At 40.5% G+C, this 23314-nt stretch overlaps 1 protein-coding gene across 1 annotated transcript in view; it reads left to right on the forward strand.

Annotated features, from left to right (window-relative positions):
* The window catches only part of LOC133617136 (multiple PDZ domain protein), a 154325-nt gene that overhangs the window by 19805 nt on the left and 111206 nt on the right, over window positions 1-23314 (forward strand). Inside the window, exons 4-14 of the mRNA XM_072914912.1 lie at window positions 3544-3762; window positions 3892-3960; window positions 4032-4154; window positions 6659-6742; window positions 6815-6907; window positions 6980-7082; window positions 8539-8630; window positions 15374-15587; window positions 17490-17564; window positions 17907-17986; window positions 19601-19747. Of these exons, the coding sequence (XP_072771013.1) occupies window positions 3544-3762; window positions 3892-3960; window positions 4032-4154; window positions 6659-6742; window positions 6815-6907; window positions 6980-7082; window positions 8539-8630; window positions 15374-15587; window positions 17490-17564; window positions 17907-17986; window positions 19601-19747 (1299 nt within the window). The remainder of the gene's footprint in view (window positions 1-3543; window positions 3763-3891; window positions 3961-4031; window positions 4155-6658; window positions 6743-6814; window positions 6908-6979; window positions 7083-8538; window positions 8631-15373; window positions 15588-17489; window positions 17565-17906; window positions 17987-19600; window positions 19748-23314) is intronic.

The following is a 23314-nucleotide window of genomic DNA, read 5'->3' on the forward strand; positions in this document are numbered from 1 at the left end:
TTATCCCATTTCCTTATTCTCTGTTTGTAACAGAACAGGGAATAAATCAATAATATACCAGAGTAAGTAAACAGATATTAAATACATTAACAATCTTTATCTCAAAAAAAGGACAAGATGTTCATCATAATTGTTCTTCTGTGTACTTTGTGATCACTTGTAGTTTGAACAGTCTCTTAAACTGAATCATATTAGTACTCCATTCTATTATTTTATTTCCACATGCGGATATGCCAAAGGTTTTAAGTGTTGTACGTACATACACATGTTTTAAATGACATTTTCCTCTAAGGTTATATTTCTCCAGTGGTGGAGAAGTGATTTCTACTTGCCAACCAAGAAGTGGCCTAATGACGACTCCGAGAGTTGGAGTTTTTCTTCCTGTCACTCACGTTACGACATGAAGAGTCGCAGTCATGACACCCGCTGGAAAAAGTGCAGCGGAAGAGGAGTTATGATGCTAACTTTAAAATAATATTGACTAAAGAAATACAATTTATTTTACTTCACCCTACCAGTGATAACCTTTTGAAGACAAAATCAACACAATATTTGTGTCTTTGGAAGTTACTCTATATTTGTGTCAATAGGCTAATAATGATACTGTATAAAGGAATAATATCCTTTTTACTACAGCGTAGAGACATGGTCCGTCCCGGCACCTCAGAGCAAGAAGGTTTTGGGTACGACTACATGCATTTGTGTCTTTAGCATGACCTCCTGATGCTTGGAGTCAGCTGGGACAGGCTCAGACCTCAAGGAGACCTGGACTGAAAAATAGTCTCACGTCTCTCCAGAAACCAATCCTAATTTCCGTTCTGCGGTCGTCCACAGCTGTTTAACAGATTTATAGAATGATGGTTTAAATGAATTTCAAACATGCTATACAGTTCGGTGAAAATTTCTAGTTTGATCAAATTTGGATGGATTTATTTTAGGAGTAAAATTGTCAGGGACTGCTGTTGGTCTTGAACCCCAAGATGCAGAGATGGCAGGTGTAGCGCAGGAAAACATGACTTTAATGTAAAAAAAACATATAGTTCAACTGGCAAATGCATATCCAGGGGAAACAGGAAACAGCCAACAGGAGACAGGATAACAGGAGACAGCAACCAGGCAACAGTAACCAGGCAACAGCCAACAGGAAACAGAATAACAGGAGACAGAAACCAGGCAACAGGAACAAGGAAACAGAATTTCAGGAGACAGGATAACAGGAAACAGGCAACAGCCAACAGGAACCAGGAAACTGAATAACAGGAAACAGGAATCAGGCAACAGGAACCAGGAAACAGGAAACAGAAAAACAGGAGACAGGAATCAGGCAACAGGAAACAATCATTGAGCCCTGACTGGAGGGCGAGGCAGGCATAAATAGCAGCCTGATAGGCAACTGCAACCAGGTGTGCCAGGCTGCCAATCAGGGACAGGTGAGGGAAATGAACGCTCAGAGAGACATGCAGGAAATAGAACCAAAATAAGAGCGCTGACAGGAAATAAACACAAACACAGAGGAAAACCCAAACATAACCAAACTGTCAGTGACAAGCCTGACAGTAGCCCACTTTCCTATAACGGCTAACAGACATTTTAAGTTTTAACAAAAAGTTCAAAACCAAGGGACAGGTGAGGGAAAATGGAGGAGGGAGAAATGGCGGTGGGCTGCCAGTCCAAGTTTCCCCGAATCCACCGGGGACGAGTCAGATGCAATTGGCGAGGCGGTCGCCCATGGAACGGCCACATCCGTGGCCGACGAGAGGACCGCGTGCGGGCGCCTGATGGCCGCTTGTGCGGTGGGTAAGTTGGAGATGATGGCGACGCCGTGCGACGGTCCGCCACAAACGCCATGGGACGAGCCGCTGAAGACGATGTCTGGACTGGAGGCGTGTCCCGAGCCAGAGCAGCAGGCTCCCCCCCACCCCCAAGGGATGGATCCCAGACATCTCCAAAGAGGCCAACAGATGACAAAGATGGGTGGAAGGGAGCTAGAAACAAGGCAACACATTTCTTTGATTTGCCCATCAGTGCCAAAATCTTGTCAAGCTTCTCTGCCATTGAAATCTTCGCTGGGTACGTATTTGGCTCGATGATTCTGTCAGGGAATGCTGTGAGTCTTGAACCCCAAGATGCAGAGATGGCAGGCGCAGCGCAGGAAAACATGACTTTAATGTAAAAATAAAAAAATAGTCCAACTAGTAAGTGCACATGCAGGGAAAACAGGAACCAGGAAACAGGCAACAGGAAACAGCCAACAGGAACCAGGAAACAGGATAACAGGAGACAGGAAATCGGATACAGGATACAATCATCGAGCCCTGACTGGAGAGTGAGGCAGGCATAAACAGTAGCTTGATTGGCAACTTCAACCAGGTGTGCCAGGCTGCCAATCAGAGACAGGTGAGGGAAACGAGCGCTCAGAGAGACATGCAGGAAAGAGAACCAAAATAAGAGCGCTGACAGGAAATAAACACAAACACAGAGAAAAATCCAAACATAACCAAACTGTCAGTAAAAAGCCTGACAAAAATGTGATAAAAGAGTTGAAATCCCTTGTCGCACAGTTTTTTGTGGTCTATTTTCAGAGCACATTTGCGAGTACATTGAAGTGATTATAGGGTACTTTTAATTTAGTGAGGCAACAGGATGAATAATCTTGTAACGTTCTAATCCATATTTCTAAATGATTGCTGGAGGTTGGGAGGACCAGCAGCACTTTAGGTGATAAAGGGTAATTGGGTGTATAAGCCAGCCTATAAACAATAGTCCCCTGTCGATATTGAGTTGAGGGTTCCAGGTTCGATCCCCAGCTTCCACAATCCTAGTCACGTCCGTTGTGTCCTTGGGCAAGACACTTCACCCTTGCTCCTGATGGCTCGTGTTTTGAATGGCAGCCATCAGTGTGTGAATGTATGTGTGAATGTGGAAATAATTTCAAAGAAGGTAGAAAAGCGCTTTTTAAGTATAACCCATTTACCATTTTATAAGAACTGGACAAACTCTGTCACCTAAGAAGACGGCACAGAAAGAAAGTGATTTTCTCGGATGTCTTCCACTCTGCTTTAAGCCATACATGACAATATCTGATTAGTATTTTATTTATTTTATCCACCCAACTGGTTTTAGCAAGAGACACCTTAATGCGAATGGCAAAACAGAATATTGTTTCTTTTTACCAGACAGTCTCTGTGACCCTTGTGTAAGAAGGAAAGCAAACACAGCAGAGTGTTATAGCATGGCAGTCTTCTTCTTCTCATTTACATCTGGTGAAAACCTTGAATCTCTCATGTCAGAAATGTCTCCTCGCATGCTATTTATAGCCCTCAATTACGTGCCAATCATCCCATTTCTCTCTGTCTCTTATCACCCCTCCACAATAAATGTCTCCACCTCCACTATCTCCTGATCACCCTCATCCATTCCCCTCTCGGTCTCTGCACCCCACCATGGCATCCATCAACCGCTCTCTCCTTTATCTCTGCTCTTCCCTTCCCCAATCCTCACTTTCTCTGTGTCAACCCGCCATGGTTCCCTCACACCTGGCAGGCCAAGGGCCTCTCCAAGTCCGTGTCCATGAACTGTGGCAAGGGCCCGGCCGTGGGACTGGATACCAAGCTCAGTCACAGCGACTCCTACACCTGGGCCATGGAGAACCGAGGACCCAGCAGGTCTCTGCGCAGGGACGGGAGCGTCTCCTCCCTGGACTCGCAGGATCTGTCCTTCTCAGACCTCTACTCAGACAACTGCACTCACACGGAGTCACAGGTACTTTGAATATGTAGTAGGAAGCAATCTAGTCCCATGGTGCAATTCATCGCCTTTCAAAGTATCCCAATTGTAAGAAAACATGACTTCAAAGCACTGTTCAGCGTACTTGATGTCTGTTTGTGTTAGTACTGCACACCCCCTCGGATCTCCCGAACCATGTCCATGGGGAGGAACCTGTCTGCAATTGCTCATGAGGTAAACCCAAAACCATCTTGAACACAAAGTAGTTTAACGTGTACAGCACCTTGCTCTCTCTGCTCCTTCAGAGGCGCCACTTGGAGATCATCGAGCTGACCAATGATGGGAAAGGACTTGGATTTGGGATCATAGGAGGGCGGAGCACAGGAGTCATGGTCAAGACTATCCTGCCTGGAGGAGCAGCTGGGCAGGTACAACTTCCTGAGACCAAATGTGGAATGGCTTCCATCGTTTTAAGACTGAAGCACATTGGTTCTACTGTCATGTTGTATACAGTGTGTCATGTTGTAAACAGTATGTCATGATGTATACAGTATGTCATGTTGTATACAATATGTCATGATGTATACAGTATGTCATGTTGTATACAGTGTGTCATGTTGTAAGCAGTATGTCATGTTGTATACAGTATGTCATGATGCATACAGTATGTCATGTTGTAAGCAGTATGTCATGATGTATACAGTATGTCATGTTGTATACAGTATGTCATGTTGTTTACAATATGTCATGTTGTATACAGTATGTCATGTTGTATACAGTATGTCATGATGCATACAGTGTCATGTTGTATACAGTGTGTCATGTTGTAAGCAGTATGTCATGATGTATACAGTATGTCATGTTGTATACAGTATGTCATGTTGTATACAGTATGTCATGATGTATACAGTGTGTCATGTTGTAAGCAGTATGTCATGATGTATACAGTATGTCATGATGCATACAGTATGTCATGTTGTATACAGTGTGTCATGTTGTAAGCAGTATGTCATGATGTATACAGTATGTCATGTTGTATACAATATGTCATGATGCATACAGTATGTCATGTTGTATACAGTATGTCATGTTGTATACAATATGTCATGTTGTATACAGTATGTCATGATGCATACAGTATGTCATGTTGTATACAGTATGTCATGATGCATACAGTATGTCATGTTGTATACCGTGTGTCATGTTGTAAGCAGTATGTCATGATGTATACAGCATATCATGTTGTATACAATATGTCATGTTGTATACAGTATGTCATGATGCATACAGTATGTCATGTTGTATACAGTATGTCATGATGCATACAGTATGTCATGATGTATACAGTATGTCATGATGCATACAGTATGTCATGTTGTATACAGTATGTCATGATGTATACAGTATACACCAAAAAACGGTCAGCTATTTTTAAATTGAAGAAGCAAAATGATTAGGTTATATATACATGCGTATATCCTACACAAACAATGTATAAATACATTAGATATCTATATATCTATAGACTGTATCTCTTTTGCTTCAGCAGCAGAGTTTATTCTGTCTTGACACTTTGTATTGATATTTTATATTACATTCTTCCCTTAAATGATCATGTTTACAGTGATTGTTATATATGTATTTATCATGTATGTCGCTTTGGATAAAAACATCTGCCAAATACTTAAAAATAAACATATGTCTTTATAAAGTCTTTATATCAGCTAAAATCCCCAATCTGTTTCACTAGATTCAGATTAAAACCAAATTCTGTCTTACAATCTTTATCTTCATCATTTATTTCAACTTTGTTATTCAAGTATGACAATTTTAAATGTAATTAATTTAATTGACAAGCAATTTTGTTATGGTCATTGTCTTGTTTGCTAGCGGCTAGGATTTCAGTACTATTGAAGATATTTGCTCCTTCTCAACTCTGTGGTAATATTCTTTTCACAAAATACAACCAATAGTACGTTAATGTTAAATCTTACTTGTGAAAAGTAATCCCCCAATTCCTATTTTCAACAGTCCGCTCATTTGAGCAGGAAAACGCTGAACACCATCTTTGTTTTCTACCTGTCAACTGTCAGTTTAGCATCTTTGTTTTCTACCTTTCAACTGTCAGTTTAGGCTGCTCACCAGCTCCTCATCACCACTTCAAGATGGTGGCCCAATTTCTCGCATCACAGCAGCCAATTCTGCGTCTACTTATAAGATGTTAACCGTTAGCATGGTAACATTAGCATTTCAGTTCGGCTTGTGCATATCGGTGGCTCGTGCGTTTTAAAGATCGAATCACATATTCTAGTTATTGATGTTTATAAATTGTTGTTTTTATTGCTTTATTTATTTTCCTATGATACTGTTCTGAGCCTTTGATTTATTTTGTACAATTTTTCATTTTGTCTTATTTGTGCACTTTCATTTTTGAAGTTTTTCGTGATTTATTGTTGTTTCAATTGCTGGACCGCAGCTGTGACTATTAGTGCGTCACTTCCTGTTGAGAATTGCATTCTGACTAAGACGTTTTCAAAACCGGTCTTTGTTTGGTAGTTTGTATTAAAATTATAAGAAGGACACGGGTGTTGCTGCCTTGCTTTTGCTTTTTCTTTTTCTATAAATTGTTCAAGGGCACAGAACTTTGACCTTCCTGTACACTCAGTCATTTCCCGCCTCCAAGTTGCATAGGTGAACATTGCAGCATCCACTCCATAACCTGCTGGTTTATGGAACATTTGGGTGTGCTCCACTCTTACCAAACAAGTCAATTGTCAAGTTGAAGGAGTTAAGGATGTTTGTTTGTAATGAAGCTCACCTTCTGCTGCTCCTGCTTGAATGCAGATGTTTTTCCTGCCTTAAAGCAGCTTGCTTGTCACCGTTAATGAAGCCATTGAAGGAAAAGGTGTTGTGATTAAATGTCGTCACCCAGGATAAACGTCTGCGCAGCGGGGATCAGATCTTATGTATCGGAGACACAGACCTGGCTGGCATGAACAGCGAGCAGGTAGCGCAGGTGAGATCTACCTTTTTGTCAAGACATTTTTACATTGTATTTGTCATTTATTTATTTATGGTCTTGGCTCAGGTGCTGCGAAACGCCGGCAGCAAGGTGAAGCTCCTCATCGCCAGGGACAACCTGACCTCTCCTGTCCTCAGCCAGGAGTCCCTGGATGGCAACGTGTGTTAGCCATGATATTCTTCAATCACTCCATGATAATTGTGCTTAAACACCATTCTATGTCCCCTGCAGCTCAGTGACTTCAACCATGACTACGAGTTCAGCGTGCAGTTCAGTAAAAACAGCAGGGGGCTGGGCTTAACCATCTCCAGCTACATCGGCCACCTCAACTCAGGTAATATTCATAGACAAAATGACCTAAACTCAGGTAATATTCATAGCTACTGGACAAAATGACCTAAACTTAGGTAATACTCATAGTTACTGGACAAAATGACCTGAACTCAGGTAATATTCATAGACAAAATGACCTAAACTCAGGTAATATTCATAGCTACTGGACAAAATGACCTGAACTCAGGTAATATTCATAGCTACTGGACAAAATGACCTAAACTCAGGTAATATTCATAGCTACTGGACAAAATGACCTAAACTTAGGTAATACTCATAGCTACTGGACAAAATGACCTGAACTCAGGTAATATTCATAGACAAAATGACCTAAACTCAGGTAATATTCATAGCTACTGGACAAAATGACCTGAACTCAGGTAATATTCATAGCTACTGGACAAAATGACCTAAACTCAGGTAATATTCATAGCTACTGGACAAAATGACCTAAACTTAGGTAAAATTCATAGCTACTGGACAAAATGACCTGAACTCAGGTAATATTCATAGACAAAATGACCTGAACTCAGGTAATATTCATAACTACTGGACAAAATGACCTGAACTTAGGTAATATTCATAGACAAAATGACCTAAACTCGGGTAATATTCATAGCTACTGGACAAAATGACCTGAACTCAGGTAATATTCATAGCTACTGGACAAAATGACCTAAACTCAGGTAAAATTCATAGCTACTGGACAAAATGACCTGAACTCAGGTAATATTCATAGACAAAATGACCTGAACTCAGGTAATATTCATAGCTACCGGACAAAATGACCTGAACTCAGGTAATATTCATAGACAAAATGACCTAAACTCAGGTAATATTCATAGCTACTGGACAAAATGACCTGAACTCAGGTAATATTCGTAGCTACTGGACAAAATGACCTGAACTCAGGTAATATTCGTAGCTACTGGACAAAATGACCTGAACTCAGGTAATATTCAAAGACAAAATGACCTAAACTCAGGTAATATTCATAGCTACTGGACAAAATGACCTAAACTCAGGTAATATGCATAGCTACTGGACAAAATGACCTGAACTCAGGTAATATTCGTAGCTACTGGACAAAATGACCTGAACTCAGGTAATATTCATAGCTACTGGACAAAATGACCTAAACTCAGGTAATATTCGTAGCTACTGGACAAAATGACCTAAACTCAGGTAATATGCATAGCTACTGCACAAAATGACCTGAACTCAGGTAATATTCATAGACAAAATGACCTGAATTCAGGTAATATTCGTAGCTACTGGACAAAATGACCTGAACTCAGGTAATATTCATAGACAAAATGACCTCAACTTAGGTAATATTCATAGCTACTGGACAAAATGACCTGAACTCAGGTACAATTCATAGACAAAATGACCTGAACTCAGGTAATATTCATGGCTACTGCACAATGTGAGTGTGTTTGTGTCCTGGTCTTCAGTGTACAGTGCTGGGGTGACGGTGAAGAGCATCGTGAAGGGCAGTACTGTGGACCAGGATGGACAGATCCACGTTGGCGACATCATACTCTCTGTAAGTCATCAAGTATTTACACATCTGTAAAGTTGACTCATTTCCCCCTTGAGAAATCATCTAAACAGAAATAAACCCACGTTGGGGCAAAAGAAAAATGGGAATTGTGGCCACAGTACTCAAATATTTACTTAAGTAAGAGTAATGTTACTTATAATACATGTCTCAAACAAATAGTTCTCCTGGCACTTGGTTCCACATTTAAGTCACATTCAAGCCCAAGTCCATTTGTTTAGTTTGAAGTGGGGTTGGCCAAGGTCCTACGACCAGGTTCTCCTGGTTCTAGCAGTGCGGGTCATCTGCAGCCTTGAAGACATCTGCTGGTGGTTCATCACGTAATGTTTGGACACCTCTGTTCTTCCACAAGGACTGTCTTCTAGGCTTTTCTCCAACTCCCTTTACAAACCAGTGTAGAAACTAGGGTGGTCCCCATACCAATATGTTGGTACCGGTACCAAAATGTATTTAGATACTTTTTATACTTTTCTAAATAAAGGGGAGCACAAAAAATGTCATTATTGTCTTTATTGTAACAAAAAATGTTAGAGTACATGAAACATATGTTTATTATTGTCATTTAGTCCTTAAATAAAATGTTGAACATACTAGACAACTTGTCTTTTAGTAGTAAGTAAACAAACAAAGACTCCTAATTAGTCTGCTGACGTATGCAGTAACATATTGTGTCGTTTATACACCTATTATTTTGTACACATTATGAGGGACAAACTGTAAAAATGGATTATTCATCTACTTGTTCATTTACTGTTAATATCTGCTTATTTTCTGTTTTAACATGTTCTATCTACACTTCTGTTAAAATGTAATAATCACTTATTCTTCTCTTCTTTGATACTTGACATTAGTTTTGGATGATACCACACATTTAGGTATCGATCCGATACCAAGTAGTTACAGGATCATACAATATAATATAATACCTATAAACCAATAATAATATGGTTAAAAAATACTGATGTAAAGGGTAGGTGTCGCGCTGTTTTCTGTTTTAACATGTTCTATGTACAATTCTGTTAAAATGTAATAATCACTTATTCTTCTCTTCTTTGAACTTTATATTAGTTTTGGATGATACCACACATTTAGGTATGGATCTGATACCAAGTAGTTACAGGATCATACATTGGTCATATTCAAAGTCCTCATGTGTCCAGGGACATATTTACCGACTTTATAAACATAATATACATTTTAATAATAGGGAAAAAAAATGGTGATTTTAAAAAATATCGATGTAATCATAGTAGTATCGACTAGATACGCTCCTGTACTTGGTATCATTACAGTAGATGTCAGGTGTAGATCCACCCATGGCGTTTGTTTACATTGAGGAGTGCTAGCTTGCTGTTAGGGGTGATCTATTGTATCCTCCTACGGTGTGTAGTGAAGCATGTTTAGCTATTCCTCGTCATCCAGTGATAATGCTACTTGTAAGAAACATACTTTATTTGTCGCCATGGAGACCAGGATTAGTGATTTAGAAGTAGCTAAAACACTGCAGATGGATGTTAGCCGCTAGCTAGCTAGCCATATCTTAAAGCAGCTCTTCCTGAGGGTGTTTCAGTGTTATAACTTCACCTTTATCTTTACTTTTTACACCAAAATGCGTCCATTCTCCTTTTTCTGTCTACACACTATGTCTGCTTGTAAGTACTCTGTGTGTGTGAACATGCTCCTCTGCTCGTACAACAAGCAATGTCATGCCCGTAAAAAAAAAAAGAAAAGGAAAAAACGGGGAACCGGTACTTTTCAAACAGAGTATAGCACCGTGTTTGATTCCTTAGTACCACCATACTATACTAGTACCGTACAACCCTAGTTGGAACGCAGGGCCAGAAACATGAGTGCTGAAGCCACGTGGAGTGAGTGCCACTTGTGTGCGAGACACATGATAAATGCAAAGAGGCAATGTGAAATATTGATACAGGATGAAACATTGAAGAGTTCCTGCAGAGTTGTGATGGATGTGGAACTGGAGGCCATCCACTGGGGATATTGAGTATTCTTTTAGCACGTGGAAACATGATCTTGAAAGCAACTGGTCCCCAACCAATCCCGGGAGGCTCAAGTGATGGCAAGTTGTGGATGCGTTTGACTTAGTTGGAGAATGTTATTCTTTCTGCTCACTTGAATTCATCTCAATCCATCACAAGTGGACAAAGCATAGGAGTTAATAATGAAGCTCCTCACTCAAAATAATTTTATCTCAAATTAAATGAATGATCCAGGCTCTCAAAAAGAAGTACTAATCATGAACATCTGCTGACTTTTGTCCTTCTGTCCCAGCCATGGATGTAACTTCCACATAGGGCTGGGCGATATGACCTTTTATGAATATCTCGATATGTTTAGTCCTTGTCACGATTCACCATATATATGTGGATATGTTTAGTCCATGTCACCATACACCATATATATGTGGATATGTTTAGTCCATGTCACCATACATCATATATATGTGGGTATGTTTAGTCCATGTCACCATACACCATATATATGTGGATATGTTTAGTCCATGTCACCATACACCATATATATGTGGATATGTTTAGTCCATGTCACCATACACCATATATATGTGGATATGTTTAGTCCATGTCACCTTACACCATATATATGTGGATATGTTTAGGCCATGTCACCATACACCATATATATGTGGATATGTTTAGTCCATGTCACCATACACCATATACATGTGGATATGTTTAATCCATGTCACCATACACCATATATATGTGGATATGTTTAGTCCATGTCACCATACACCATATATATGTGGATATGTTTAGTCCATGTCACCATACACCATATATATGTGGATATGTTTAGTCCATGTCACCATACACCATATATATGTGCATATGTTTAGTCCATGTCACCATACACCATATATATGTGGATATGTTTAGGCCATGTCACCATACACCATACATATGTGGATATGTTTAGTCCATGTCACCATACACCATATACATGTGGATATGTTTAGTCCATGTCACCATACACCATATACATGTGGATATGTTTAGTCCATGTCACCATACACCATATATATGTGGATATGTTTAGTCCATGTCACCATACACCATATATATGTGGATATGTTTAGTCCATGTCACCATACACCATATATATGTGGATATGTTTAGTCCATGTCACCATACACCATATATATGTGGATATGTTTAGTCCATGTCACCATACACCATATATATGTGGATATGTTTAGTCCATGTCACCATACACCATATATATGTGGATATTTTGCCTTAGCCTTGAATGAACACTTGATGCATATAATCACAGCAGTATGATGATTCTATGTGTCTACATTAAAACATTCTTCTTCATACTGCATTAATATATGATAGTTTTAAACTTTCATGCAGAGAGGGAAACCACAAGTAAAAGTGTATTTATTAAACAGTTATTAAGCAGTGGCACAAACATTCATGTCATTTCCAAACAGAAAGTGCAAGATTGTCAGAGACATTTTAAAACAAGCTATTAGTGCACTTTTGGGCATGATGTCACTAAGATGACATATCAAAACAACACTAAATTAAAGTGCACTTTTTGTACAGAACGCCACTACAATAGTTTAAAACAAATAAAGTGCACTTTAGTGCATGATGTCACACAAAATATTTCAATAAGTGTCAAATAAAAATGAGCTGCATAATAGGAAATCAAATAGTGTATGTCCTTCACTATGTGGTAGGTTCCTGCAGATGTTATCTCCTTCTGTTGTTGACTATTTGTTTCATACGGTGTTGATGTGGAAATGGTTGCTTGGGCATTTTGTGGGTGTGGCACTGAACGGAGATGTTGACATGCGGAGTTTCAAGCACTCTTCATTCTGAAACTGTGTTTCTGAGTTTCAAGGACTCCATCCTCTTCTTCTACCCAGCACACTCACTGTCTTTGGACCCATGCTTGGATGAACTAGGGACCTGATCCACTAAAAGTTTGCGCGTACAAAAACACGTGCAAACTTGACAGCACGGGCAAAACTAAACTGTGAGGATTGCGTCTCTTCAGTGAGCAGAATAAGGAGTGGCTCCAGTTAGCGCAGACCTGGGCAAATTAAGGCCCGGGGGCCACATGCGGCCCGTTAAGCTTTTCAATCTGGCCCACCGGACATTCCCAAATCATTTATTTAGATATTTAAGAGGTAAAGTCTTTACATGCTTGGAATCTGCACTTTTGCATGATATACTAGTTACTATGGTCATGTAATTAGTTACTATGGTCATGTAATTAGTTACTATGGTCATCTAATTAGTTACTATGGTAATGTAATTAGTTACTATGGTAATGTAAGTCACAGCAGCTCAGACGAGGCACCAAGCAGTGTGGGTGGGGAGTGTTTCCACAGAGTGTTTCCAAAGCCTGAAATGTGGGTGTCAGGGACAGACGCGAAAAAGATTTTTTACAACAAAGTTGTAAAGTTTAGTGATATATCACATATATCAGATTGTAGGTGTTTTTTTGTTTTTTTTACCCTTCACGTTAATATTTTGCTGTTTGTTGCATTTTTGTTGTGTTTCGCTTGATTGTAAAATATGTGGATGGAGAGGGGGTGTGACGTTCATATGTTGTCAATATTCAGTGTTTTATCCTTCATAGTTAACATTCTTTATTTTCATGTACATTCTGGGTGTCTCATTCAGTAAAAAACTATTAAATTCCATTCCGTTTTCCAAGGTGGTCTGTTATAAGGTTTTTAGCGTTCAATCAGACAATATTGTGAGGTTTTGTATTAGTGCTCCTCGGAATAGATATACCGGCCCCCAGACACATTTTTTCTCTAAATTTGGCCCCCCCGAGTCAAAATAATTGCCCAGGCCTGATTTAGCGTGTGTAAAAAAATGATCATCAGAACGTCCACAATAGTGGGAGGTATAAGATGCAAATATAATTATTCTGCACACGCAGTGTGATTTATCAAGATTGAAACTCAACTGCGAGCACTACTTTGCATCTTCATTATTTACACGTCATGATGCGTTACCTGGGTAATGGCATGATTTATGTGTAGTAGTTTTCCTGTTTTAGTCTGTTTCCTGGGTACACCATGTTTACTGTCGCTTTCCACGGGCACTGATTCTCCTAACCTGTCTTTGTTTAGTAATTAGTGTTCCCACCAGGTGTTTTGGTTAATCACTCCCCTTTATAGTTTCCTGTCCCCCAGCACTAGTTGCTGGGTCAATGTTTGCTATAGGCAACATTTACGTTTCTCCTCGTTTTTCACCTAGCTCAAGTATCATTTTTGACATGCTACTATTACTCGTTGCTCACCTTTGGTGACTTTTTGATTTGTCGCTCCACCGCTCGTCAGCGTCTGAGTTTTTGTACTTTTTTGTCTTGCGTTAATAATTAAAAGCTTAGTCCTACCTGCACGTCTGGAACGCGCCCAGCGACCGCAGCGTAACAATATAGTGTAAAAAGTAGGTGCAAACACACTGGACTTGGACTGTCACAAATATATCTATTCAGCAATATTATTTGATCATTTTATAGCTGCTGGATGACTTAAAGAGCGGGTGTTTTTTTCTTAATGACGTTAGCGTTTCCATATAGAAGATATATCACTAACATGTCTCCTATGTGAACAACAACTCTTTGCAATGTGCATTTTCCTGCATATTCTCCTTCACATTCGCAGTCAGTGTTGCAGCCTCTCTCACGAGCGCCAAAAAAAAGTGCTTTTCAATGTCGATGCACCGCAGGACCGCTTCTAAAATGCCCATAAAAAGTGGTCTATGTCTGCTGCGTGTTGGAGAACATAACAAGATGCAGATGATTACATGAATGTGCAGTAAATGAGTGTCTCCATGGTGATGCTCTGTATACTACACGCTAAATCCTCTTTTAAAATAAGGCGGTCTGCAGCACTTTTTAATTGTACATGCAGTCTTAGTAGATCACACGCATCACGCCCACTCATAGTACGTGCTATTTTATAGTTTGCACATGCTAATAAGCGCATGGCATTTGGATCTTAGTAGATCAGGCCCTAAGTGTTGTATGTCTCGCTATCCAGCTGCTACTAGCTAATGCTATCGAGTGAGACATCGAAAAAAGGAAAATGTTTCAATTTAGAATTTACTCGATTTAACCAAGAAGAATGAACAAATGTGTGCACTCTAAGATAGTAACGTTTTATTTAATATTAGTGTGGTTAACTTCTTTTTACACTTGTATAATGGATTTTAAATCTGAACAAATATAGCTACAAACGAGGCATAATGATGCAATGTGTACATACAGCTAGCCTAAATAGCATGTTAGCATGGATTAGCTTGAAGTCATGCGCTGACCAAATATATCTGATTAGCACTCCACACAAGTCAATAACATTAACAAAGCACACCTTTGTGTATTCACGCACAGTATAAAAAGTTTGGTGGACAAAATGAGACAAAAGAGTGGCATGAAACACGTCTTTCTGTGGCAGCGTCGGAGAAAGTTGTATATGTAAACAAACTGTTGCCTCACAGTCCGCACAACTGCAGTGAGTTCAAAGACCGCCGAAATTAGTAGGACAAAATGACGCTCGCCAAATCCTCTCATCAGTAAAGCATGTTTAATACAAACCGTAGGATTTTTCCATTTTCACACATTTTTTGTAAAAGTTTCAGGGAGCCACTAGGGTGGCGCTTAAGAGCCGCATGCGTCACCTGTGTGTTCCTCACCTGTGTGTTGACCCCTCCCAGGTGGACGGGGTGAGCCTGCAGGGCTGCAGCGAGCAGCGGGCCATGGAGGTGCTGAGGAGGACCGGCCCTATGGTCCGACTGAGACTCCTGAGGAAGGCGGTGCGTCTCAGCCACATCCTTCCCCCCGTTCCCCCCCTGCACCCCCTGCGCCACTCGCACAGCTTCCAGGAGGGCGACCCCTACAGGGTGGGCCTGAACAGGATCCATGAGACAGGTGGGTGGGGTCACGCCATGGTCTAGCACTCCTCTTAGGACCTGAAGGAAGGAGCACATGTCAAGATGATAATGACACTGCTCTCTTTTCTACTGGATCTCATTTAGTCATGTGCGATACTGCCGATACCACATCTTCATGCTCTAATATCCTTTGTCAAATCAAATAATCCACACTGGTCTTACTTTAGTCCAAACTTTGTCCACCACGTACTGGAAAGTTCAAGTATGTTGATATGTTTTTATTTAAAACATGCTAAAAACAATTTTGTTTTATAGGTGACTGAGTATCCATCCATCCATTTTCTACTGCTTGTCCCTTTCGGGGTCGATTTGTTTGTACTTTTTGCTTTCCCCATGTAAGAAATTGATGACTTCATAAGTTAGTGTTATTTTAGGTAGTAATCAGTTAAAGGATCCATATGTAATAATGTGGCCAGAAATGGTACTGCAATCACGGTCAAAATAATGTAGTACTCTCCCTGGCTGAGGTTGCCAGATACGCAGCTGGATGGACTGGACTACTCCAAGGAACTTCAAACTTCGACTGTCTCTTACTGGAGGTTGAGGTCTGGGACCATAATAGCTGAATAGACAAGCGTTTTGTCAATAACAAATCAGTAACAGAAATGAGTCTATATTTAGGAAGAAGTACGTCATTCCTGCGGAGAATATGACAACAATCATATGGTTATTGTCAGTACTATCAGGAAACAAAGACTAAAACCAACTACAACCAACGCTAGCAATGGTTATACTGGTGAAAATAAGCTTAGCAGACTAATGTACGCCCAAAACTAAAGAGGAGACATTTTACCAAGGTATGCCTATAGGCTACCGTTAAAAAAATTCAGATTGCCATATAACTTGGTACATGTAGTCCACAATATGCAAACACCAATGAGGAGTTATTTAATCATGTGATTTGTCAGAGCCATCAAATAAAAAAATGCCAAAGTAATGTGTGAATGAAGCAAAGTAATGTGTAAATAATGTCAATAACTAGATGAACCAGCTGTTAAGTGAACACTAGTAAGGTTGTAAATACTGTATAGAGTCGACTAACCCATGTGGTTCCTGTGGATGTGAACACAATTACTGTAGTGACTCAATAACATAGTGACTGAAACAGACATAGTAATGTGTAAATAATGTCAATAACTAGATGAACCATCTGTGGCTGTGAAGTGAACACTAGTAAGGTTGTAAATACTGTATAGAGTAGGCTAACCCATGTGGTTCCTGTGGATGTGAACACATTACTGTAGTGACTAAATAACATAGTGACTGAAACAGACATAGTGATTCATTTGGATGAATGTATTTATGTCAACTCTGTTGATCATTTTTCAATTGTTTAAACACTAAAACATCTTTAAATGCTGCTTTTCTTTGCTAATTTTTGCATGTTCGATTGCTGAAAAACCGGGAGCTTCCCTGGACCTGGCAGGGGACATGTGGCCCCCAGACCACCGGCTTATTTTCAGTCCTTTTCATTAAGTTTAAATCGCATGTCTGATAGTATTTTATTATAAAAAAAAAAAGAGTTTTTATTTTGATAGCTTCTAATATTTTAGGTCACGGGTGTCCAAACTTTTTTATTATTTCAAACATGCTAAAAACAGACAAAACATGTTCCAGGTGACTAAGTATATTATTGTTATTTATTGTCAGTTATTATTTGTTCAGCTTTTTCTCATCACATTCCCATTTTTAGCTGTTTTTTCTTACACTTTTCCTAATGTTTTAATGTAATTTAAACCCCCCATGAGGCATACCTGCACCAAGCATGAGCCTGGGTGTGACTGGCTGTCAGTGGTATGGCACATGACTAATCCCATGATCTAGTGTGGGTGTACGCTTGTGTACGGACTGTGTTTACGTTTGAATCCTCTCCTCCCAGGAATATGTTCTCTGCGTGAGATCTCCCGCCGCGCAGCATACGCCAACAGAAGACCCCGACATGATTCCAGAAATGGTAAAGTCTTTTTGCAGTCTAGGAGTGGATGATGAGCCTCGCTCTGATACTCTTAAGTAGGTTCAGGGCGGAGCGACGCGGCGGAAAAGCGTGCTCTTTGATCAGCGTCTATTTATAGTGTTGCGCAATCATGTGTTTATCCAACTCATTCAGCTCCTTCCAGATCCTTCTGCCTCTCAGCCTGCACCAGGCGCTGATGTTTGGGCTTGATTGTGTTGAATAAGCACTGATTGCTGCCAGCCATCAAATATTTGCTTGCCAGGAAGTGGCTGTGATAAAGTGTGTGTCCACAGTCTGGACTCAAGACTTAAGACTGGAATCCAACATGTCATGTGATCACAGGCGTGAAGCTGACGGCAGCAGAAGAAGAAGACCTGAGGATGAGGTGGCAACATGCACTTGGACCGAGATATGAAGTTCTAGTACGTCTCTTCATCTAGATGTTTGTCCTAGGATGGCACATGCCACTCTTTCATCCAATGACTCCAGACTGAAAATATCAGCTGTTTTTTTGACCTACTTAAGGCCGCACTAATTCATATTTTATCATGTCACCTATTTTTGTGTTTGCACTCGCGCTCAACTGCTATAATCTTAAACCGCTCTAAGTGTAGGACTAGATGTGACCAATCTAAGACTACAACTAGATGTGACCAATCTAAGTCCAAGACTAGATGTGACCAATCTAAGACTAGGTGTGACCAATCAAAGACTACAACTAGATGTGACCAATCTAAGTCCAAGACTAGATGTGACCAATCTAAGACTACAACTAGATGTGACCAATCTAAGTCCAAGACTAGATGTGACCAATCTAAGACTACAACTAGATGTGACCAATCTAAGTCCAAGACTAGATGTGACCAATCTAAGACTAGGTGTGACCAATATAAGTCTAAGACTAGATGTGACCAATCTAAGTCCAAGGCTAGATGTGACCAATCTAAGACTAGATGTGCCCAATCTAAGTCTAGGACTAAATGTGACCAATGTAAGTCTAAGACTAGATATGATTAATTTAAATATAAGATTAGATGTGACCAATCTAAGTCTAGGACTAGATGTAACAATCTAAGTCTAAAACTAGATTTGACCAATCTAAGTCTAAGACTAGATGTGACCATTGTAAGTCTAAGACTAGATGTGACCAATCTAAGACTAGATGTGCCCAATCTAAGTCTAAGACTAGATGTGACCAATCTAAGTCTAAGACTAGATGTAACAATCTAAGTCTAAGACTAGATCAGACCAATCTTAAGTCTAAGACTAGATGTAACAATCTAAGTCTAAGATTAGATGTGACCAATCTAAGTCTAAGACTAGATCAGACCAATCTAAGTCTGAGACTAGATGTAACAATCTAAGTCTAAGACTAGATCAGACCAATCTTAAGTCTAAGACTAGATGTGACCAATCTAAGTCTAAGACTAAATGTGACCAATCTAAGTCTAAGACTAGATCTGATTAATTTAAATATAAGATTAGATGTGACCAATCGAAGTCTAAGACTAGATGTGACCAATCTAAGTCTAAGACTAGATCTGATTAATTTAAATATAAGATTAGATGTGACCAATCTAAGTCTAAGACTAGATGTGAGCAATCTAAGTCCAAGACTAGATCTGATTAATTTAAATATAAGATTAGATGTGACCAATCTAAGTCTAAGACTAGATCAGACCAATCTAAGTCTAAGACTAGATCAGACCAATCTAAGTCTAAGACTAGATGTGACCAATCTAAAACTAGATTTGATCAGTCTATGACTAAATGTGATCAGTCTAAGACTATATCTGATCAGTCTAAGTCTAAGACTAGATCTGATCAATCTAAAACTAGATTTGATCAGTCTATGACTAAATGTGATCAGTCTAAGACTATATCTGATCAGTGTTAGCGTAAGACTAGATGTGATCAATCTAAGACTAGATCTGATCAGTCCAGGTCTATGAGTAAGGGTACTAAGTACTACTTACAGTGCTGTTACAAACATCAACAGTTAAAAAGTGGGACACAATCATGTTTCCATCTTTCAGGTGTGCCAGCTGGAGCGCTTCAGTGAGACTAGTGGTCTGGGCATCAGTCTGGAGGCTCGGGCAGGACATCATTACCTGTGCTCAGTTTTACCTGAGGGTCCTGTTGGCCAGAGTACTAAGATCTTCACTGGAGACCAGATCCTGGAGGTAAGAAAACATTCATGCAAGTATTGGTTGACCTTTGACCAAAGTGATGTAGTGGTTCACATAGCTGACTCTCTGGTCTTAGACTGTGTCCACACTGCAATAAAGTCCAGATCTGAGGAAAATAAATATTAAAAACAAGTGAAATAAAATCTCTACGCAGCTATTAATTTTACTTGATAAAACATCCTAAATTAAGATTTGTAAATCTAGAAATTAGCAGGACTTTTAAGGTAGAAATAAATATTTTATTCTGAAATCAAGCATTATTCAACTTGCAATTCTTAAATGAAGCATCTCCAGGACTTTGGAGAATCTTTACACAAGATTCTATGTGGGGGAAACCAAAATATCTCATTTGAATATTTTTTTCTCGTTTTTAACATTTTTAAACTTGAATCCATCCATCTTCTTCCGGTTATCTGAGGTTGGGTCGCGGGGGCAGCAGCCTAAGCAGAGAATCCAAGACTTCCCTCTCTCTGGCTACTTGGTCCTGCTCCACCCCTGATCCTGGGAGACATAGTCCTGTACTATAGTCAACATATAATTATTCATGCTAAAAGTAAGATTGTTTAGAGAAAGTATGAAAGAGGGCAAGATTGTTTTATTAACATCTCTGCCATGCCTCCATGCTTTCATTTCACATTTGGGGGATCTCAAATACACAAAACAAGGCAGTACCTTCTAAGAACACAAGGTGACACATTTCTCATGGTACAAACCAAAAACATCACTTTTACCCGACCAAACTCTTCACGTTGTGTAAATGGTAAATACAAAGAGAATACAACAAATCCTTTTCAACTTATATTCAATTGAATAGACTGAGTCATAGGCATCCGTTCGTCAGTAGTGACGATGGGTTGTGCCTGGGGGAGTTCATTCTTTCTTGCAGCGGCGGCTGTGGCTGTACAGCCCCACTCTGGAGTGACAGTCTCTGGTGCAGTTGGCGCAGACGTATGTGGAGGGTTCTGACACAGGAGCAGGTCCCGCGTCACGGAGTTTCCGCTTTTGTCTCCTCGCCTGCAACAAGGAGATGTGTTTCTCCTCGGCACGGCGGGTTCCTGTAGCAACAGTGTGCCTCCAAACGTCGCGGTCTTTTGCAGCTTCCTCCCAGTTGTTGTGGTCGATGCCTGCCTGTTTCATGTCACGTTTGCACACGTCCTTGAAACGCAGTCGGGGGCGACCAAGGGGTCTGTAGCCTGTTGACAATTCGCCGTACAGGACAGCTCTGGGGAGCCGGCTGGGGTCCATCCTGTGGACATGGCCAAGCCATCTGAGGCGGCGTTGGCTGAGCATGGTGAACAGGCTGGTGGAGTGAGCACGATCTAGGACTTCCATGTTGGGAACTTTGTCCTGCCATGAGATTCCCAGGATGCGGCGAAGACATCGCAGGTGGAAGCTGTTTAGCTGTTTCTCATGTCTGGTGTAGGTGGTCCAGGCCTCGCTGCCATACATCAGTGTGCTAATGACGCAGGCTTGATAGACCTGGAGTTTAGTGCGTGTGGATAGCTGGTTGTTCGACCATACTCTTTTGGACAGCCTGGCCATCACTGTGGCGGCTCTCGCAAGACGGGTGGCACGTTCTGTGTCGAGTGACAAGTCACTGGAGATTGCGGATCCAAGGTATGTAAAGGTGTTGACACATTCCAGAGTCTGATTGTCGACGGAGATGGAGAGTGGAGTTTCAGCATCTTGGCCCATGACATTGGTCTTCTTTAGGCTGATGGTGAGACCAAACTCTTTACAGGCAGATGAAAGCCTGTCCATCAGCCTCTGGAGCCCAGACTCGGTGTGGGATGCTAGAGCTGCATCATCAGCAAAAAGCATTTCCCTCAGGAGGACACTGGTCACCTTGGTCTTGGAGCGCAAACGGGCAAGGTTGAAAAGTTTCCCATCAGCTCTCGTGTGTAGGGAGACACCTTCAGAACATGTGCCGAAAGCAGTAGACAGAACGAGGGAGAAGAAAATTCCAAAGAGGGTTGGTGCAAATCCTTTTCAACTTATATTCAATTGAATAGACTGCAAAGACAAGATATTTCATGTTCACACTGAGAAACTTTGTTATTTTTTGCAAATATTAGCTCATTTGGAATTTGATGCCTGCAACATGTTTCAAAAAAAGCTGGCACAAGTGGCAAAAAAGAGTGAGAAAGTTGAGGAATGCTCATCAAAGACTTATTTGGAACATCCCACAGGTGAACAGGCTAATTGGGAACAGGTAGGTGCCATGATTGGGTATAAAAGCAGCTTCCATGAAATGTTCACTCATTCACAAACAAGGACGGGGCGAGAGTCACCACTTTGTCAACAAATGCCTGAGCAAATTGTTTAAGAACAACATTTCTCAATCAGCTATTGCAAGGAATTTAGGGATTTCACCATCTACGCTCCGTAATATCATCAAAATGTTCAGAGAATCTGGAGAAATCACTGCATGTAAGCCATGATATTACACACCTTGGATCCCTCAGGCGGTACTGCATCAAAAAGCCACATCAGTGTGTAAAGGATATCACCACATGGGCTCAGGAACACTTCAGAAACCCACTGTCAGTAACTACAGTTGGTCACTACATCTGTAAGTGCAAGTTAAAACTCTACTATGCAAAGCCAAAGCCATTTATCAACAACACCCAGAAACACTTCGCTGAGCCTGAGCTCATCTAAGATGGACTGATGCAAAGTGGAAAAGTGTTCTGTGGTCTGACGAGTCCACATTTCAAATTGTTTTTGGAAACTGTGGAACAAAGAGGAAAAGAACCATCGGGACTGTTCTAGGGTGAAAGTGTAAAAGGCAGCATGTGTGATGGTATGGGGGTGTATTAGTGGCCAAGACATGGGTAACTTACACATCTGTGAAGGCGCCATTAATGCTGAAAGGTACATACAGGTTTTGGAGCAACATATGTTGCCATCCAAGCAATGTTACCATGGACGCCCCTGCTTATTTCAGCAAGATAATGCCAAGCCACGTGTTACAACAGCGTGGCTTCATAGTAAAAGAGTGTGGGTACTAGACTGGCCTGCCTGTAGTCCAGACATTGAAAATGTGTGAAGGCTAAAATATGAGAAGGGAGACTGTTGAACAACTTAAGCTGTACATCAAGCAAGAATGGGGAATAATTCCACTTCAAAAATGTGTCTCCTCAGTTCCCAAACCTTTACTGAGTGTTGTTAAAAGGAAAGGCCATGTAACACACTGGTAAAATGCCTTTTTTGACATGTGTTGCTGCCATTAAATTCTAACTTCATGATTATTTGCCAAAAACAACAAAGTTTGTCAGTGTGAACATGAAATATCTTGTCTTTGCAGTCTATTCAATTGAATATAAGTTGAAAAGGATTTGTTGTATTCTCTTTTTATTGACCATTTACACAAGGTGACAACTTCACTGCTTGTGTAGTTTGTATATTGTTATGCAAACACCTTTAGAAAAGTACAAAGTGTTGGTGTGGACATGTGTTCCTGACACTCGCATATGGGTTGATGTTTTTTCATGTTCACAAAGTCAGCGGGGATGTGCTGCGCCCCCTGCTGTGACCCTGGACAGGAAGTAGAATAAGTCA

This window comes from Nerophis lumbriciformis, linkage group LG16 (assembly GCF_033978685.3).
Source record: "Nerophis lumbriciformis linkage group LG16, RoL_Nlum_v2.1, whole genome shotgun sequence".
NCBI lineage: Eukaryota > Metazoa > Chordata > Actinopteri > Syngnathiformes > Syngnathidae > Nerophis > Nerophis lumbriciformis.